The 16,636-nt window shown below is 42.2% G+C and overlaps 1 protein-coding gene across 15 annotated transcripts in view; it reads right to left on the bottom strand.

Annotated features, from left to right (window-relative positions):
- Positions 1-16,636, bottom strand: part of ILDR2 (immunoglobulin like domain containing receptor 2) — a 61,989-nt gene that overhangs the window by 42,732 nt on the left and 2,621 nt on the right. For all 15 annotated transcript variants that reach the window (XM_063726691.1, XM_054526101.1, XM_002809840.5 and 12 more), the window contains exons 2-3: positions 1,583-1,915; positions 547-666 (exon numbers count right to left, since the gene is read on the bottom strand). In XM_063726691.1, coding sequence (XP_063582761.1) covers positions 547-666; positions 1,583-1,915 — 453 coding nt within the window. The remainder of the gene's footprint in view (positions 1-546; positions 667-1,582; positions 1,916-16,636) is intronic.

The raw sequence follows: 16,636 nt of genomic DNA, 5'->3' as shown, positions 1-16,636 counted from the left end.
TTCCAACTAAACACTAGTACATCTCCCAAGCAGCTCTTTTTATTGGGCATCTTTTATTACCAAACTCTCTAGTTTACAGCTGTCTTTTCTTATGATTGTTTTAAGTGGAGATAATCCAGTGGGAAAAGATTCCTGATGTCTCCGGAGGTTCTGACACATCAGTGAATTCTTATCTCTGTGTAATCTCTACCTTGCTTCAAAGGCCTCTAGCATTTTCTTCAAAATTAGCATATAACAAGACAAAGAGAGAAATCAAGGTTAAAGGTGAAAGTAGAAAGGAGGGAAAAAAAACGAAGAAAGCAGAAGAAATATTCAGGACAATGATAAAAGGTGGGGCGGGGGGGGGGTCATAGCTTTCAAGAAGTAAGACATAATAAGTACAGCTACTGCTCATAAAGAGCATATTCTAAAAGGGAGTGTGCATGAAAGATAAGACTGTGTATGCAACCTGCTAATGCACACAGGGGGAGAAGTGAGAAGAGGGATAGGATACAGTGCAAGTGAAAGCAGTCTAAGATGAAAATGTTACCTGTTGTTTTCACTTACCCAACACCAGCAATTCCACTGAGTCCTCATTTTTCCCCTCCAGGTCATCTGGGGTGGTGATAATACAGTAATAGAGTCCGCTGTCTCCCCACATAAGCTTTCCAATTTGAAGATCTGCATCTGTTATCACAAAAAGAAGGACTCAGTCCTAAAACTCCGTCCTCTGAAAGAAAAACACTAAACAATGGGGGTTGGGAAGGGAGAAACCTTCTGGGGTATCTGCAGTATTTTCTTTCTTTATCTGGATGGTGGTTGAAAGATGTGTGCTTTGCTTAAAACAAACAAACAAGACCAACAGAACCATAACAAAAACTAGCATCTCTAAGGAAGGACAATTAGAGCCTGTCAGAAACCGGTCTAGTTCTAGTCCAGTTTCAGGAGTAGGAGATGGCTTTGAACCAGGCCTGCGGAGACCCCTAAGAGCCAGGAAAATGCCAGAATTATTCTGAACTCATGGAAATAAGCTAAAATCACAGGATTTCTTCAAAATTCAAATAATCAAATAGATCATATCGGACTCTTGGGACCCTTTGAGGTCCAGAGCTTTAGAGAGCAAGAGAAAGGGTGGAATTGATGCAAAGCCACCTGGGGCTTGGGCCAAGCATCTACCTGGCTCTGTTATTTGTATGCATACATCCCTTCTCCCAGCAAAAAAGTCTGCTTTCCACATTTGGGAAAGGACCCTAAAGGCTGATGTCAAGGTATAGGATGTTTGGCTGAAGAAGTTTTTCCCCTAAAACCCGTGTCAATTCAGCTCTAAAAACAAGCTCCTGAGGCTTGATGCTGGGCTCTGGAAAGACTCTTTCCAAAGTTCATCTGTGTGTCTTCAAGAGATTTTACAGGATCCACTCTTTTCCCCCTCACCATCCCGTTAAAGCAATGATAGGTCTCTTGATGCTCCCATTTCCAATAAAATAAAAGTCTTGAGGGTCTGAAAGGGTGAGAGGCTAGGATATCACCATACTGACATAAGGGAAGGGAAGAACGAAACTAACCTCCCTCCCATTTCCTAGATTCAAAATAGGGGCGTTATTACCATGAACAATCGTGATCTCTCTGCCCCTGTAGAAATCTCCCAGGGTGACAGTCGAGCCCTGTTTTGAAGCTACTACTCGAACAGTCCTCCTGCTGTCCAAACAATCCAAGTAGGGGTCCCATTCCAGGTTTCTCTTGCTGAGAGATTGGACCCGGGTAGAGGACATGCCCAAGGATTCTCCCATGCGATCCTGGCAGTAGGATTTGAACTTCCACTGCACGACTGCAGGCTGATGGGAGGATGTTGAGAAGTGGCAGCGAAGCACAGTGGGCTGGAAGAGCATGGCCACCTTCTTCTTGTCGGGCACTGTGACCTGAAGGCCTTCGACCATGGCTGCAAAACAGAATAAACATGTCCAAACAGTGTCCATAACCTGGATCTCACCTTCCATCACATGGTCACACCTTTCCATTTCACTTCCCTAACTTGTGTCCCCTCAACCTCATTTTCACAATTACAATTAATGGCATTAATATCCATCTGGTTGCCTTGTGCAGAAATAAGCCCTCTAATATAGTTTGGATTTGTGTCCCTGCCCAAATCTCACGTCAAATTGGAAGAGTGGCCTGGTGGGAGGTGACTGGATTATGGGGGCGGGTTTCCCCTGTGCTGTTCTCATGGTAGGGAGTGAGTTCTCACGGGATCTGATGGTCTAAAAGTGTGTGGTACTTCCCCCTTCACTCTCTTTCTCTCCTGCTGCCATGTGAAGAAGGTGCTTGTTTCCCCTTTGCCTTCCACCATGATTGTAAGTTTCCTGAGTCTTCTCAGTCATGCCTCCTGTTAAAACTGTGGAACTGTGAGTCAATTAAACCTCCTTTCTTCACAAATTACCCAGTTTCAGACAGTTCTTTATAGCAGTGTGAGAGCGGACCAATACAACCTCACTCCCTATAACCAGTCAGGCATTAAGTCACATCAACTTAATATCTTAACATCTTTAATATTTCTTCCCTCCTCTTTAATCCCATTACTATTGCCTTTCCTTAGACTCTCTTCATTTCCTCCTTGTAATATTACAATAATTTTTGTTTGGTCTCCCTGCCTTTAATCTGTCAACATCCAGTACACTCTTCTTGCTACAGTTCAGATGATCTTTCTAAACTGATTGTTATGGCTCTCTTTCTTAAGACCCCCTCACTCATCCTCCATAGCCCTCAGGATAAAAACCAAAGTCCTTGGCAAGGTACTCCGTCATCTAGTTCCTCTTACCTCCTCAGCCTCACCTCTCACCTCTTGAAACACCTCTCTTTGAGCACCAAGCTCCAAGAATATCAAACAACTAATAGCTTCCCCAGTGGGATATCCTGTTTCATGCCTCCAGGTCTTTGCACATGATGTCTCCTGTTTCTGGGATGCTTTTTCCTCACTTCTTTGCTTGGGCAACTTTTTTGCATCTTTTAAAACCCAGTTCAAGGGCTTCTTGTAAAGCCTTCTCTGACCAATAAGTTTATCACTTCCTCCTTTGTGCTATCAGTACACCCAGCATTTTCTTCTAGACATTTACTCTCACAGTCTTCCGAATATTTCTTTTCATGCCTGTCAGGCCTGTCAGACTTGTCAGGTGTGGAAGGTATCTTACCTTGCTGCCTGGCTTGTGAAGCCCATAGGTACTCAACAAATATTTGATAAATAATGACAATGAAGCTAGGAAGTATCACTTCAGGAGGAAGTGACTTCCCTTCCAGTGGTGACCCAGCAAAGGGGACAGAGATGAAGAGGAAAATAAGTCTTTGACAGAAATGGAGGATTTCAGATCAAATGCAGTAGACTAAGTTCAAAAGCTTTGAAGGGTAATCAAAAGAAGGAAAAAAAGGGGGGGCTAAAAAGCAGATGAGAAGTTTAAGTGGTAAAAAGATCCAACCTGAGGCTTGGTGACCAAGAAAGAATGAGAAATTTCAGTGAATGAGAGACCAGGGGAGTGTTTGAGAAGCAAAGGTCCCACATGAACTCAATGATAAGATCTAGAAATTCCAAGCAAAGGGAACATAACTTTCTCAGTTGAATGGGAGAGTCAAGAGTTTCTAGCTTGATGTGAGGTTAGAAGCGGAAATAGAGTTACGATGAGAGGCAGAATAAATGAATATGAAGATATGATAAAGAAGTTCCAAATTGAATCCAGGAGACTGCTAAGTCAGCTTCAAGTAGCTTGGGGCAGAGACATGCAAAAAAGGACTACTTTCCATGGAGTCCTGTCCTTTATTAGTGCCAGTGTTCACAATGACATCCTGCAAAGCCAATTCACTCCCACAGCTAAAGCATAAACTTATTTACGAATATGCCTCTTTACTGAAGGACCCTTGACAAGGGCAAGATACATATTTGTACTCATATCTTCTGACATCCAGACCAATGTCTCTATTCAATGAAAGGAACAATGAAAAAGTAGGTCCTAATTCCTGTTGGGGAAAAGGGTTTCTGCATTCTGTAACATCTGGAAGCGAATACAACAGAGTACTTGAGATTTATCAAATCTCAAAGCATTTTGGACCTACCCTGTGCTCAATAGCTACCTACAGAATAAATGAAGAAATGTATGAGCAAGTGAATGGCTATTAATATGGGAATTTCTAGGACTTTGCAGAGGAAACTAGTTAAATGAGTCAGAAGTGTAGTAAAATAGTGTTGGCATCAAATAGGAATAGCTTTGAATCTCATCTGACCATACACTAGTGATGGTTTCTTAAGCAATCTGAGACTCATTTTCCTCACCTATAGAATGAGCATCATAATGCTTACTCTCAGAGTTGTTAACAAATGTTCTTTCATTGGGCACCTTCAGAGAGTAGACTCAGTAGAAGAGCACTGTGACCGGTAAAGAGTAGGTCTCAAATGCTAATTCTCCCTCACCTTGCCAACCTTTCCCCTCACCTCCCATCCTGAATCTTGATAACCATCCACCACCACCAGGCTTGATTACATCCAGATTATGTAGATCCGCCCCATCAAAAGGCAAACAATTCCATCTGGAAGCTCACTGAAGAACCCTAGTTCTCATGCTTCCCTTCACCACCACTAAATGTTGATGTGGATAATTCCATTCTCCCTCACTTACACAGCTAGATTCGGAAAATAAATTTCTTTATAGTTTCTCCTTAAATTCTAGTGCATTAATTTTTTAACCTTGTAATTATTCTTCAAATCCTTAGTTACACCCCAATTTTTCAGGTAATAAAAATGGGACAAGCGAGGTGAAATGACTTCACTTAGCAGTGGTTGAGGCTGGATAACCACTCACAGGCACCATTCCCATACAAGGCTGTGTGCTTGACCACACCTCTTTTCTGCTCCACTGCTATTCTGGCGCTGCTTGGGAAATCACATTTCCTAGCCTTTCTTTTTTTCTTCTTTCCAACTTTTGTTTTAGGTTCAAGGAGTACATGTGCAGGTCTGTTACATGGGTAAATTGTGTGTTGCAGGGGTTTGGTGTACAGACCATTTCGTCACCCAGGTGGGTGCTGTACAAAAGTGTAGTGAGATTTATTTATCTTTTTAGAGAGAAAGTTTGGGGTTTTGATCATTAGATAATTACTAAGAATAACCTCCTTCCAAGCTCTGTTCTCTGTTAATGAGATTAGCCACTTGAGCAAGCCACTGGACTCCCTTAATCAATTATTAATAGAGGTTGGTCAATTCTTAGCTTCTATGACATAAACATAAACTCATGCTCCAAAAAAATTAAAATAAAAAATACATTCTCAGAAACATCTGCCTTTTTATAGCATGATACTTAAAGGCATGGATTTTGTAGTCAGTCCTAAGTAAGAATCCAGGCTCTACATGACCTCAAGCAAACTACTCAACTCTGATGAGTTTCAGTTTCCTCGCTGGCAAAACCAGAATAACAGTAACTACCTTATGGAGTTGTTTGAGGGTTAAGTAAGATTGTATCCTAAGTATTTAGAATAATACCTGGTATATAGTGAGCATTCAATAAATGTAGTTGCTAACGTTGCTGAGGCTATCAAGAGCAGTCTGCTGACTTCTGTGAAGCTACAAACCTAGAGCTACACAAGTACAGAGATCAAGGTGTCAGATGCCGAGTGTGTACAGGGCAAAAACTGCACAAGAATGCTAGAATACATCATTAGGAGTTCAATAGTTACAGTGCCTGGGTATGCTCCTCACTGCACATCACTTATGCACCTCCTGGAACTCAGAAGTAGAGAGTAACCCTGCATGTGTGTACACACATGCATACACATGTACACACGTACAGGCACAATGGGACTCTAAGCTAAAGGTAGATCTGGAGAAGACAGGACTAGAATTCCAAGTAAATGTGAATTTATTGGATCTTTGAGAACCACAGAGTGAAGTGTTGGAGATAAAAGTAAAAATGCCAATCCCTGCTTCCGCACTACAGGTTTCAAACTCTGAGATGAATGCCATCCAGTCCCCAAACTGCCCTGACCAAGTTTATCAGGACCTCCATTCCCACTGGAGGGTAGGATCTAGAATTGCTTTTCTGGCCCTAACCCTGGATCCCTGGTGAGTGTCTAGGTTTCCTATACCACTGGGCAGCATCTCTTTCTCTCAACCTGTGTTTACCTTATTTAGAGACTGTTTTTCCACCTTGGTATCCTGATTTGTAATCCAGTTGCTCCACTGGGTCTGAACCCTTGCCCTGAACTCTGGCCTGCTTGTCTAGGACCCTAATACCAGCCCCTTCTCCTGAGGGTTGGGTATTGTTTCCTATACCTTCATGCATGGCTGATTCAAATCTGAAACTGTGATTCTGCTATCCATCCAACTGCAAAAAATACCTCTCATGGGACCCCCACAGATCAGGCCCCTCAGAACTGGTAGCTAATTTGGGTGGGGACTAGGATTGCCAGTCCCCTGTGGACACTGAAGTTTGACCTGGAGATACCCTCTCTCTGGCTCCCATTCCTGAGAGGTCTGCCCTGGGAGTAGGGGAGTATCCTGAGCTGGGGTCCTACCTCTTAGAGTTTTTGTTTTTGTTTTTCAATTTTCCTACTTGTCAGATGCCAAAAACCAGGTACCAACAACAAGTACTTCTTATGCTGGAGTCTATACAGGCTAATAAGAATATGTAACAATACATTTGAATTCCAGATAAATTAAACATTTTCAGCCTCTTTGTAGTGATAAGCTGTGCATTTGATCTAAGAAATCTGATTTACTCCCAAGGTTCCAACTACCAGTTATGTCTCACACCCCCAACTCCCTTAAGCCTCATCTGCATATTTAACAAACACTTTAAATTAAACATGTCTAAACCTCATTCATCATCTCCTCTTTTCCCACCCTAGCTCTTTTTTTATAAACTCATCCTTCCTCTATCCCTCGCTCTTTTGCCAAAATACCACTTAATCTATTGCCCTAGATAGAAATCTTAGTTTTGATAATTTCCTCTCTGTCCCTGACCACATTCAGTTGGTCGCTAAGTCTAAATATCTCTCAAATTTGATCTTTCTCTATTCCCACTGTCACTCCCTTAAATCAAGTTTCTATTTCTGCTACTAGATAATAGCTGTAAAATGCTTACTGTGTGTCAGGGATTGTGCTAAGCACTTTTCATGTAGTATCCTAATGAATTCTCTCAAAATCCTATAAAGTAGGCATTGTTATTACACCTGTTTTATAGATGAAGAGACTGATGCTCAGAGAATGTATGTATGTATGTATCTTGCCTAACATCTCAAGGTTAGCAGGTGACAGTTTAGGTTTGAACCTAGACTGACTGGCTCCAAAGATCTTCACCATCCTTTTACACAGGTCCTCACCACCACCTGGGTTTGAGAATAGCCAACTAAATGGTCTTCCTACTTCCAACCCAATCCACTCTCCATATTTTTCTAGAATACTGTTTTTAAAACACACATCAATCACATCAGTTCCTGCTTTAAGGCCTCCATCGATTCCCCATTCCCTCCAGGACAAAACTGAAATACCCTGACATGGCATATAAGGCTTTCTCCTTGACATGGCCCCCAGTATGCTCCAGCCATACTGAAATATTTCCAACCCTTTGACTATAAGTATGTTATCCCCTCCTCCTGGGCAAATATCAGGCCATGTAACTGAAGGAGTTCCTGGGAGGCTGACATAGAAAAGCACTGAAAAAGGGTCTTGCCCACACATAAACAAGCACACGCTGGTACAACGGGAAGGCTGGGCCTCCAAGTCCAGGCACTGGTAACACCATATGGGACTTGAGTTTCAAACTCCTATAAAGAAATTTACAGAGGTGCAGAAAGAACCTGTGCTTCATCCTATAAACTAAAGTAGGTATTCTGGAAAACTAGAGAGAGGCACCTTAGGGGAGAGAGCAAAAGAGAGGAAAAGAAGTGAAGAAGCAAGGTAAAGAATTATACTGTAGAGAGTACACCTGTAAAAATTAGACCTTCTAAATCTAAAAAAAAAAAAAAAATTTAAGAATTCCTCACTGAAAGAAGCACTAGAATTGAAGACCACAGGTGGTTTTCTGCTTTGCAGAGGAGGGAGGCATCATTCTTAGACCACCAGACTATTCTTTTAACTGTTTTGGTGCCCTGACCTCCAGGAAAACCACCCTTGACTATCTAATTTTAATTCAACCAAAAACATATTTTGAAACACTATGCTAAGTTCTGGCAAAACAGATTTAAAAGACCAGTCCCTCATCTTGAGAAATTCAATATAAAGTTCATTTCTAACTATAAGGTCCCTGAGGGCAGGGGCCAGGATTTGGTTGACTTTGTATCCGTAGTATACAGCAAAGGCAAAGAATATAGGTGAAGCTAAAAAATGTGGAATGAATTAATGAATGAATGAAAACCGAACCTGTGAGTCTGAAGGGCCTTTCTTAGCAGGTGGTCCCCAGCTCAGAGAATGGATTCTGGCCAATAACTAGGAAAGCTGCCCAAAGGTAGAGTGAAGAGTGACAGCTCAGAGCAGCAGCCCCCATCTCAGCTAATCTCCAGGTGTAGGTACCTTGTCACCAGGCTAGGGAAGATCAGCTTCAAGTGCAGACAATATCTCGCTGTATGTGAAAAAAAAGGTCCTGCCCCAATTCTCATGTAAAGAAAACGATTCTATATATGATGAACTGTGTTCTTGCAAGAATAACAAACACAGACTCTAAGGCAATGCTATTCTTATTTTTAGCACTTTCATTTTTTTCAAAGCAAGTTCCTTTCCCCCACTAGTTGTAAGCTATTCCTGCCAGCATCTTTGGGAGGCAGATCTATAAGCACAGCCCCATTTTAGAGAAACAAAGATTGCTGCTAAAGGGCATGGAAAATTATCATCATTAGAGACAGGCATCTTTATAAATATTGTATAATGCTCACCCACCCCTTAACTCTTCGAGTACCAAAAGCAGGATTTGACCTCAGAATTGCCCATTCCTCAGCATACCTTGGCCTTCAGATTCTTTCTTCATTCAGTATGACAATATGGTTTGAGTATCCCTTATCTGAAATGCTTGGGACCAGTAGTGTTTCAGATTTCAGATTTTTTTGGATTTTGCAATATTTGCATATATATGAAGAGGTATCCTGGGGATGGGACCCAAATCTAAACACAAAATTCATTTATGTTTCATATATACTTTATACACATAGCCTGAAGGTAATTTTATATAATATTTTTAATAATTTTGTATATGAAACAAAGTTTGTGTACATTGAACAATCAGAAAGCAAATATATCAGGTATAGAATTTTCCACTTTTGGCATTATGTAGGTACTCATAAAGTTTCAGATTTTGGAGCATTTTGGATTTCAAATTTTCAGATTAGCAATGCCCAAACTGTACAAATCTTTCTTTGCCTGCCTTCAAGTTAGGTATTTTTTTTTTTTTTTTTTGACAGGGTCTCTCTCTGTCACCCAGGCTGGAGTGCAGTGGCACCATCTCGGCTCACTGCAACCTCTGTCTCCTGGGTTCGAGTGTTCCCTCAGCCTCCCAAGTAACTGGGACTACAGGTGCGCACCACCATGCCCAGCTAATTTTTTTTTTTTTTTTAGAAGAGGCGGGGTTTCACCATGTTGGCCAAGCTGGTCAACATAGGTATTCTTTAAGACATTCATCTTTTGTTTTTACAGTTTTAACATGTTGTCCCAATTTCCTAAGATACTTTTTAGGAACAACCAATGGGCAGGTTTTTTAAGTGTAGGAGATGAATAGGGAGATGAGTAAACATCTCCTCTAGGTTTGGTCATAATTCAGACAAGGAAAGAAAGCTTGTTCAGCCCTTAGTAGCATTGTCGGGATGAGAATAAAACATTTTGGGAAATATTTAAAGACAAGGCTAAAAGTATAAAGACAAAGAAGATGCAGCTTGAATCTTTTTTTCTTCTCGAAATAGGAACTATTCATCGCCTTGATAAACTTGTGTTAAAAAAAAAACCCAAAAAACTAAAATAAAAAAGCTTTACCAAGAATAGTAGACATTGCCTTGGAATCTGCCTATTTTCTGAGCCTCATTCTCCAGCTTTCCCATTGACTCTGTGAGTTAATCAACTTCTTTCCAATAAAGTCCTTTCCTGCTTAATTTGGCCAGAATCAGTTTCTCGTTGTTACCATGGTATACCTGATTGCTCAATCCACTTTAGGATTAGGGTAACCAGATGTACCATCTTGAAATTTTTAAAAACATGATAGTGTTTTCATATGTTTTCCCCCCAAGAGTCTCAAAAGCAGCAATAGGTCACTCTTTTCCAAAGAGCCATGGTAAATACCAGTGCTGCCACTGCCCAGGTGGATTTTTGCTCATGGCATAGTTATTATTTGCTGCCAATAACTCCGGTGTTTGTTTACACAAATCTTGCTATTCATCAAGCATATTTTCTCTGTGTCCAAGTGTGCCATCCTTTCTTGTACTCTGCCATCACTGTGTAGGTAAAAGCTAGAAACATTTTCTTTCTGTCTCATTTGCCTCATCTTCCACAGATCTGAAATGAGTTCATAAGTGATGTCTAGCTGGCTTACACGCTGTTCCAATGGGACAAAGCAGTACTAAAAGAAGTCAGTCTTTACCCTGCAATGTGGAGGTACTTTGAAAACTGTCTTGGTTTCCAAGTGGGTCAGACTTCTGGGATGGAACAGCTACTTAGACAAGAAAAAACTCCTCTAACAAAGCTCTCATCAGCCTTTACCAACTTGTTATCTGTATCTCCAGTCTAGATCTCTTTCCTAAGCTCCAGAATCAAATATACAACTTCACTGTCCATCAGGATGTTATGCAAGCACCTCAAACTCATCCATCTGTAGATGGAGACACTAACCATCTCCTTCTTCCTTTCAGTAATAGAAATTCCCAGGTTTAATTTGGCCAGCCAAGTAGTATATATTTCCTAGCCTCTCTTTTAGCTAAGTGTGGCCATGTGACTAGGCTCAGGACAAAGGTATGTTAGGAGAAGCGATGTGTGTAACATCTGGGCCACTTCTCTCAAAACAAGTGGCTTGCCCTGGAACTCTACTTTTCTTGCCCCTTCCTGTTGAGAAATGGCTATGAGCAGTCTCGGAAGCTACGTGTTGGAAATGGTAGGCTTATCCCCAAAGATTTGGACTCTTACAGGAGAGAGAAATACACTCTTTTGTGTGGGTTACAATATTTTAGGATCTCTTAGTTATAGCAGCTTAGGCTATACTTTAAATGGGAAGGAAGGACGGTAGGAAGGTAGAAACGGAGGGGGAAGGGAGGGAGGGGAACCTTCATCTTTCTTCCTTAACATATTTCTCCGGCTGGATGCGGTGGCTCACACCTATAATCCCAGCACTTTGGGAGGCCGAGGCAGGCAGATTGTTTCAGGCTAGGAGTTCGATACCAGCCTGGCCAACATGGCGAAACCCTGTCTCTACTAAAAATACAAAAATTAGCCGGGCATGGTGATGTGTGCCTGTAGTCCCAGCTTCTTGGGAAGCTGAGGTACAAGAACTGCTTGACCTGGGAGGCAGAGGCTGCAGTGAGCTGAGATCATGCCACTGCACTCCAGCCTGGGTGACAGAGTGGGACCCTGTCTCAAAACAAAACAAAACAAAACAAAACACATTTCTCCTCTTGTGTTAGTTCATGTTGATGAATGGCATCTCCAGCATTCCCCAGCCAGAAACTTGGAGGCACTTTGACACTCTCTCCCCTTCAACCACCACATCCATCTAAGTTAGTCCTATGTCCTCCACCTCTGGTCACTCTGTCCAGTTCTCTCATCCTCACTGTACCATGTGAGTTGAGGATCTCATTGTGTCTCGCCATGCTTTCTGCAAGTGTCCCCTAGTTGATTTCTGCTACAAGCCTTGTCCATGTCTAATCTACTCTCCACACTGAGGTTCACATGATATTTCTAAAATGCACATCTGATTGTACCACTCTCTTGCTCTGATTCTTAAAAGATTCCCTCTAGCCTTCAGGAGCACAAAAGCTCCTTTCAGATGGGGCCACTACCTTCCATTCTTCCTACAGTACTAAATACTCTAACCATACTAAAGTATTTCAGTTTTCAGAAAACATCATGCCCTCCCCTGATTCTTGGCCTTTGCACAGGCTGTTCTCTCTGCAGATTCTCCTTCCCCCATCCCACTCTTCTCTGGCCAACTCCTACTTATCCTTCAGGACTTGCTCAGCTATCACTGCCCCTAGAAGCTTCTTCCTGTTCTTACAGCAGTCACAGTACCCCAAAGAATCACATCACTTTCCCTGAGAATTTCTTATTTAGCCATCTATCTCCCCCACTAGTAACAAGCTCCCTCTGCAGACTTCTGAAGATTGATACATGGTAAGTACTCCATACATGTGTTGAATAATTTAACCCAGTTGACAGATTATAGTATTTACTCCCAATGATTTGTTTCCTCCCTATCCTTGCACTGGTCCCTGCAGGCACCCTGTAGGCACCTTACCACCCCGTAGACTTAAGCTTGGCCACATGACTTGCTTTGGTCAATGGGTTGTGAGCAGATGTGCCATAGATATGGCCAAGCAGAAGCTTTAAAGGCATTTGTATGGTTTGGCTCTGCCCTTGCCCTGACCCCCTTGAACATTTGCCCTCCACTGTGAGAACAAAATGCTCAGATAGTGGCTGCTCCTTCATCCTGGGTCTTAGAGTAAGAAGAGAGTTGGAATTGAGCCAACCCCATCAAAGCTAGCCAGTCCATAGCTACCCACAGCTGACTGCAGGTCTCATATAATATGAGCAAGAACTAAGTGTACGTTGTAAGCTATTGAGATTTGGGCACTGCTTGTTTCCGCATCAAAATTACTGACAAATACATCTAGTTTGGGTTCATAATAAGTATTGAGGGCCTACTGTGTGCCAAATATTGTGCTAGAAGTTTTACATAATTTAATTTTAATTATCACAACAACCCTATAAGGTAGGTTAGCTTTCCATTATTAAAGCAACAACAACAACAACAAAAAAGATAAAATCCTAAGCTGGCATTCAAATCCCGGTCAGTTTGAGCCTCACCACCCCCCCTACACGCTGCCTCCTGGTGAGCCAAGGGCATGGAAGGAGCGATGATACAGGGTCTCAGCTGAATGCAAGGGCCCTACTCATTATTCAGCACCACTTTCTGTAGGGTTCCGCATGCTGAAGGAGAATAGAGGAAGCAGCATGTTCTTCTGAGTTCTTCCTTGTTCCTTGGCCTGTAAAGAACTCTAGTCATCCAAAACACCTTCTTTCATTTTCAGAAAGCCAAAAACTATCTTGAAGACTGAGACTTTAAGCATGCATATGCTGTAGCTACATCCTGTGTGGCTCCTGAGAGCACAGCAGCAGCCCCTAGTCCCAGATGGGCTCTGATGTGCCATCAGTTTCTGCTCTGTCACTGGGGCACATCTTCTGCTCTCATGTGCTTTGCTGGAGTCCTCTTCATTCGCTCCTTTCCCACTAGATCTTAGGATTTCATTACGAAAAACTATCTGCCATTCTTTCTCACTTTTCTTGTACTATTTCCCTGAGTTCTATAAACTCTGTGCCTCAATATCCAATGCCCCATAATAGACACCATGTATGTTCACCTAAATCAGGAGTTACAGTTCGATCTACCTTAACCAGAAAAAAATGTTTCCCTGAATTCAAGCACTTCAAATAACCGAGTCATATTAAGGCAGTGACATTATCTCTTATTCTTTTTACCAGTAAGATATCATGGGCTTGGACAAGTCATTTATTTCCTCTGAGCCTTGGTCTTCTTAAGGACAGGTAGGTAACACCAGCCTTACTTACTTGGCAAGATCAAATGGGATAATGTCTATGAAAGCCACTTAACACATAGAAAAGCATCATAGCATGTAAATAAGTGAGAACAACATTGGGAAAAAGAAGGCATAAGAGTAAAAATAGTTGGAAGGGGTGAACAGGTGAGTCCCAGAACAAAAATTTGGGACTAGAAGGGACATTCTAGGACCAGATTGGCTGGAGTAAGATTCATCCCATCTCGTCCAAAGTACTTGCCTCACTTTACCAGTTCCCAATATGACCACATTTAATTGTTCAGAGTAGAACCTGTCCTGTCCAGCAACAGCTCCATTTGTTCTTCTGAAAATTTGAGGAAGAGCTCTTCCTTTCTACCTGGCGTTTTTCATTCCAATCATTAATGGTCTGAGAAAGTCTGAAAAAAAAAACAAACTGGGTCTCCCTTGATGGCTCTTCCTGGGTAAATTATAAAAGGAATCATGTACCTGTCACTCTTTAGCTTTCATTTACAACTCATCAAATTTTAATGGGGAAAATTTCAGAACCCTAGAATCTTAGAGCTGAAGTTAACTTTAAAAATCACCTTGCTCAATATTTAAGACCAAGATCCAAACCCATGGTTATATAGTGATTTATGGAGGAGGTGGGACTAGAACCTAATTCTCAGCTCTCAGGTCTTTCTACTAACTGTGTGCTGATACTAATACTACTAACACTGAACTAAGCACTAGGTACTTGCACTGTAGTGCGAGTAGTGCAAGACTACTCATACTGATATTCAATTCTATATAAACTAGCCACCCAGAATACTCCTATGTCTAAAGTGTAAACAGTGATGAGGATATTCAAATAACTTCCCTCTCCTAGTCCACAGAGAAGCATCCAGGCTGGGGGACAATGCCAAGCTGGAAGAGCTGTGCTAAAGTGAGGAAAGAAGATGAACGAGGTAAGTTCCACGGAGAAAAGTAGAACAGAGGAGGAAAAGAAATTGGAAGGTATACAGGACAGGAAAAGAGATAACGGAAGTTGAGGTGTCAGCAGTCTCTAAAAGTGATTCTTCTTTCTCCAGGGCTAATAACATTTTAACTCTCTACACCCAAGCCTATCCTTCAGTCACCAGGTGTCTACCTGAACATGAAACCAGACCAACTAATGATCATTCCCTGATACCTCCCTTCCCACTGCAGGCTGGGTTGGGGGCCCTTCAAGGCACTCCAGAGTACAGATCTTTATCACTGCTTTTGCACAATGCTACTCCATAACTGGTGTCTCCACCACCAGACTGAGTACCTTAAAAGCAAGGGCTATGACTTATTCATCTTATCAACCCCAGCATAACTTCTGGGACATAGGAGTAAGTCACTCACTGACTATTCATGAACAAATATCTTAACTCAGCTATCACGTTTTCTGGGAATTTGTTTCAGAGCTGCTGCACCACTCCTGGTTTGGGTTGAGTGTGCTTCCTCCATGCTCTCACAGCAGGGGTGTGGCTCTCATCAAAGGACCTTTAATTACCATGACAAAGTGACTGGAAAACTTGGTTTTCAGTTTTTGTTTTGAGACAAGGTCTCACTCTGTCACCCTGGCTGGAGTACAGTGGCACAATCTCAGCTCACTGCAGCCTCTACTTCCCGGACTCAAGCAATCCTCCCACTCAGGCCCTTGGATAGCTGGGACTACAGGTGCAAGCCACCGTGCCTGGCTAATTTTTTTGTATTTTTTGTAGAGATGAGGTTTCACCATGTTGTCCAGGCTGGTATCAAACTCCTGGGCTCAAAGAGATCTGCCTGCCTCAGCTTCCCAAAGTGCTGGGATTACAGGCATGAACAAGTGCGCATAGCTGAAAACTTATTTGAATCACTGACTAGACTGACAACGCTTTGAGGGCAAGGACTATGTCTTTTAGTGCCTCATTCTCAGCACTTATTATAATACTTAGAAATCACAGGAATTTAGTATGTGCTTGTAGAATAGACAAACAAGTGAAACCAAAAGAAATGCTAATAAAGGGCCGGGCATGGTGGCTCACATCTGTAATCCTAGCACTTTGGAAGGCCAAGGCGGGCATATCACCTGGGGTTGGGATTTTGAGACCCACGTAGCCAACATGGTGAAACCCTGACTCCACTAAAAATACAAAAATTAGCCAGGTGTGGTGGCGCGTGCCTGTAATCCTAGCTACTTCGGAGGCTGAGGCACGAGAATTGCTTGAACCCAGGAGGCGGAGGTTGCAGTGAGCCGAGATGGTGCCAATGCACTCTGGCCTGGGTGACAGAGTGAGACTGTCTCTCAAAAAAAAAAAAAAGAAAAGAAAAAGAAATGTTAATCCATCAAGCAATCTTTATCATAGAGATACCCAAAGAAGCCTCCAGGAAAACACATCGCTTGCTCCAGGAGTGTGTTCCCAGAGTGTCGACACAGCTCCAGCGTTTCTCACAGCGTCTGCTGCCAGGAAAGGATAAAACGCCACCCATATTCAGGAACAAAGACAGAGTGAACCCTCCTTCAAGTCTTATTGCTAGATGGCACCTGTTGCTAAAATAGCAGCTGGTAAGCATTTTGTTTTGTTCAAAATAACAACAACAACAGCAACAATAACAAAACCAATATATTACAGGAAGCAACATCACAATGGCAATAAGGAATCATGAGGCTAAATACACAACAGGAAGAAATACAGAATTTTAGTAATGAAAGACAAGGAAGAAGCTGCTAGAGCTTGGAGGAAAAAACTGAAGTGTTGATTAGAAATTGCTCAGCTTGCATTAAAAAAGAGAAACAGGAGGAGAGGGGAGAGGAGAAGAAATAGAGAGGGAGTGGGAGAGAGATGGTGGGGAGAGAAAGGGAGGGAGAGGAAGAATGAATGTGGTTTTTTTCCTGGCTCTCTGTCTCATTTTTAATCTG

The sequence above is a fragment of the Pongo abelii genome, chromosome 1 (assembly GCF_028885655.2).
Source record: "Pongo abelii isolate AG06213 chromosome 1, NHGRI_mPonAbe1-v2.0_pri, whole genome shotgun sequence".
In the NCBI taxonomy this organism is placed as follows: domain Eukaryota; kingdom Metazoa; phylum Chordata; class Mammalia; order Primates; family Hominidae; genus Pongo; species Pongo abelii.
The sequence above is the reverse complement of the archived record's forward strand: the minus strand, read 5'-3'. Positions and strand labels throughout refer to the sequence as shown.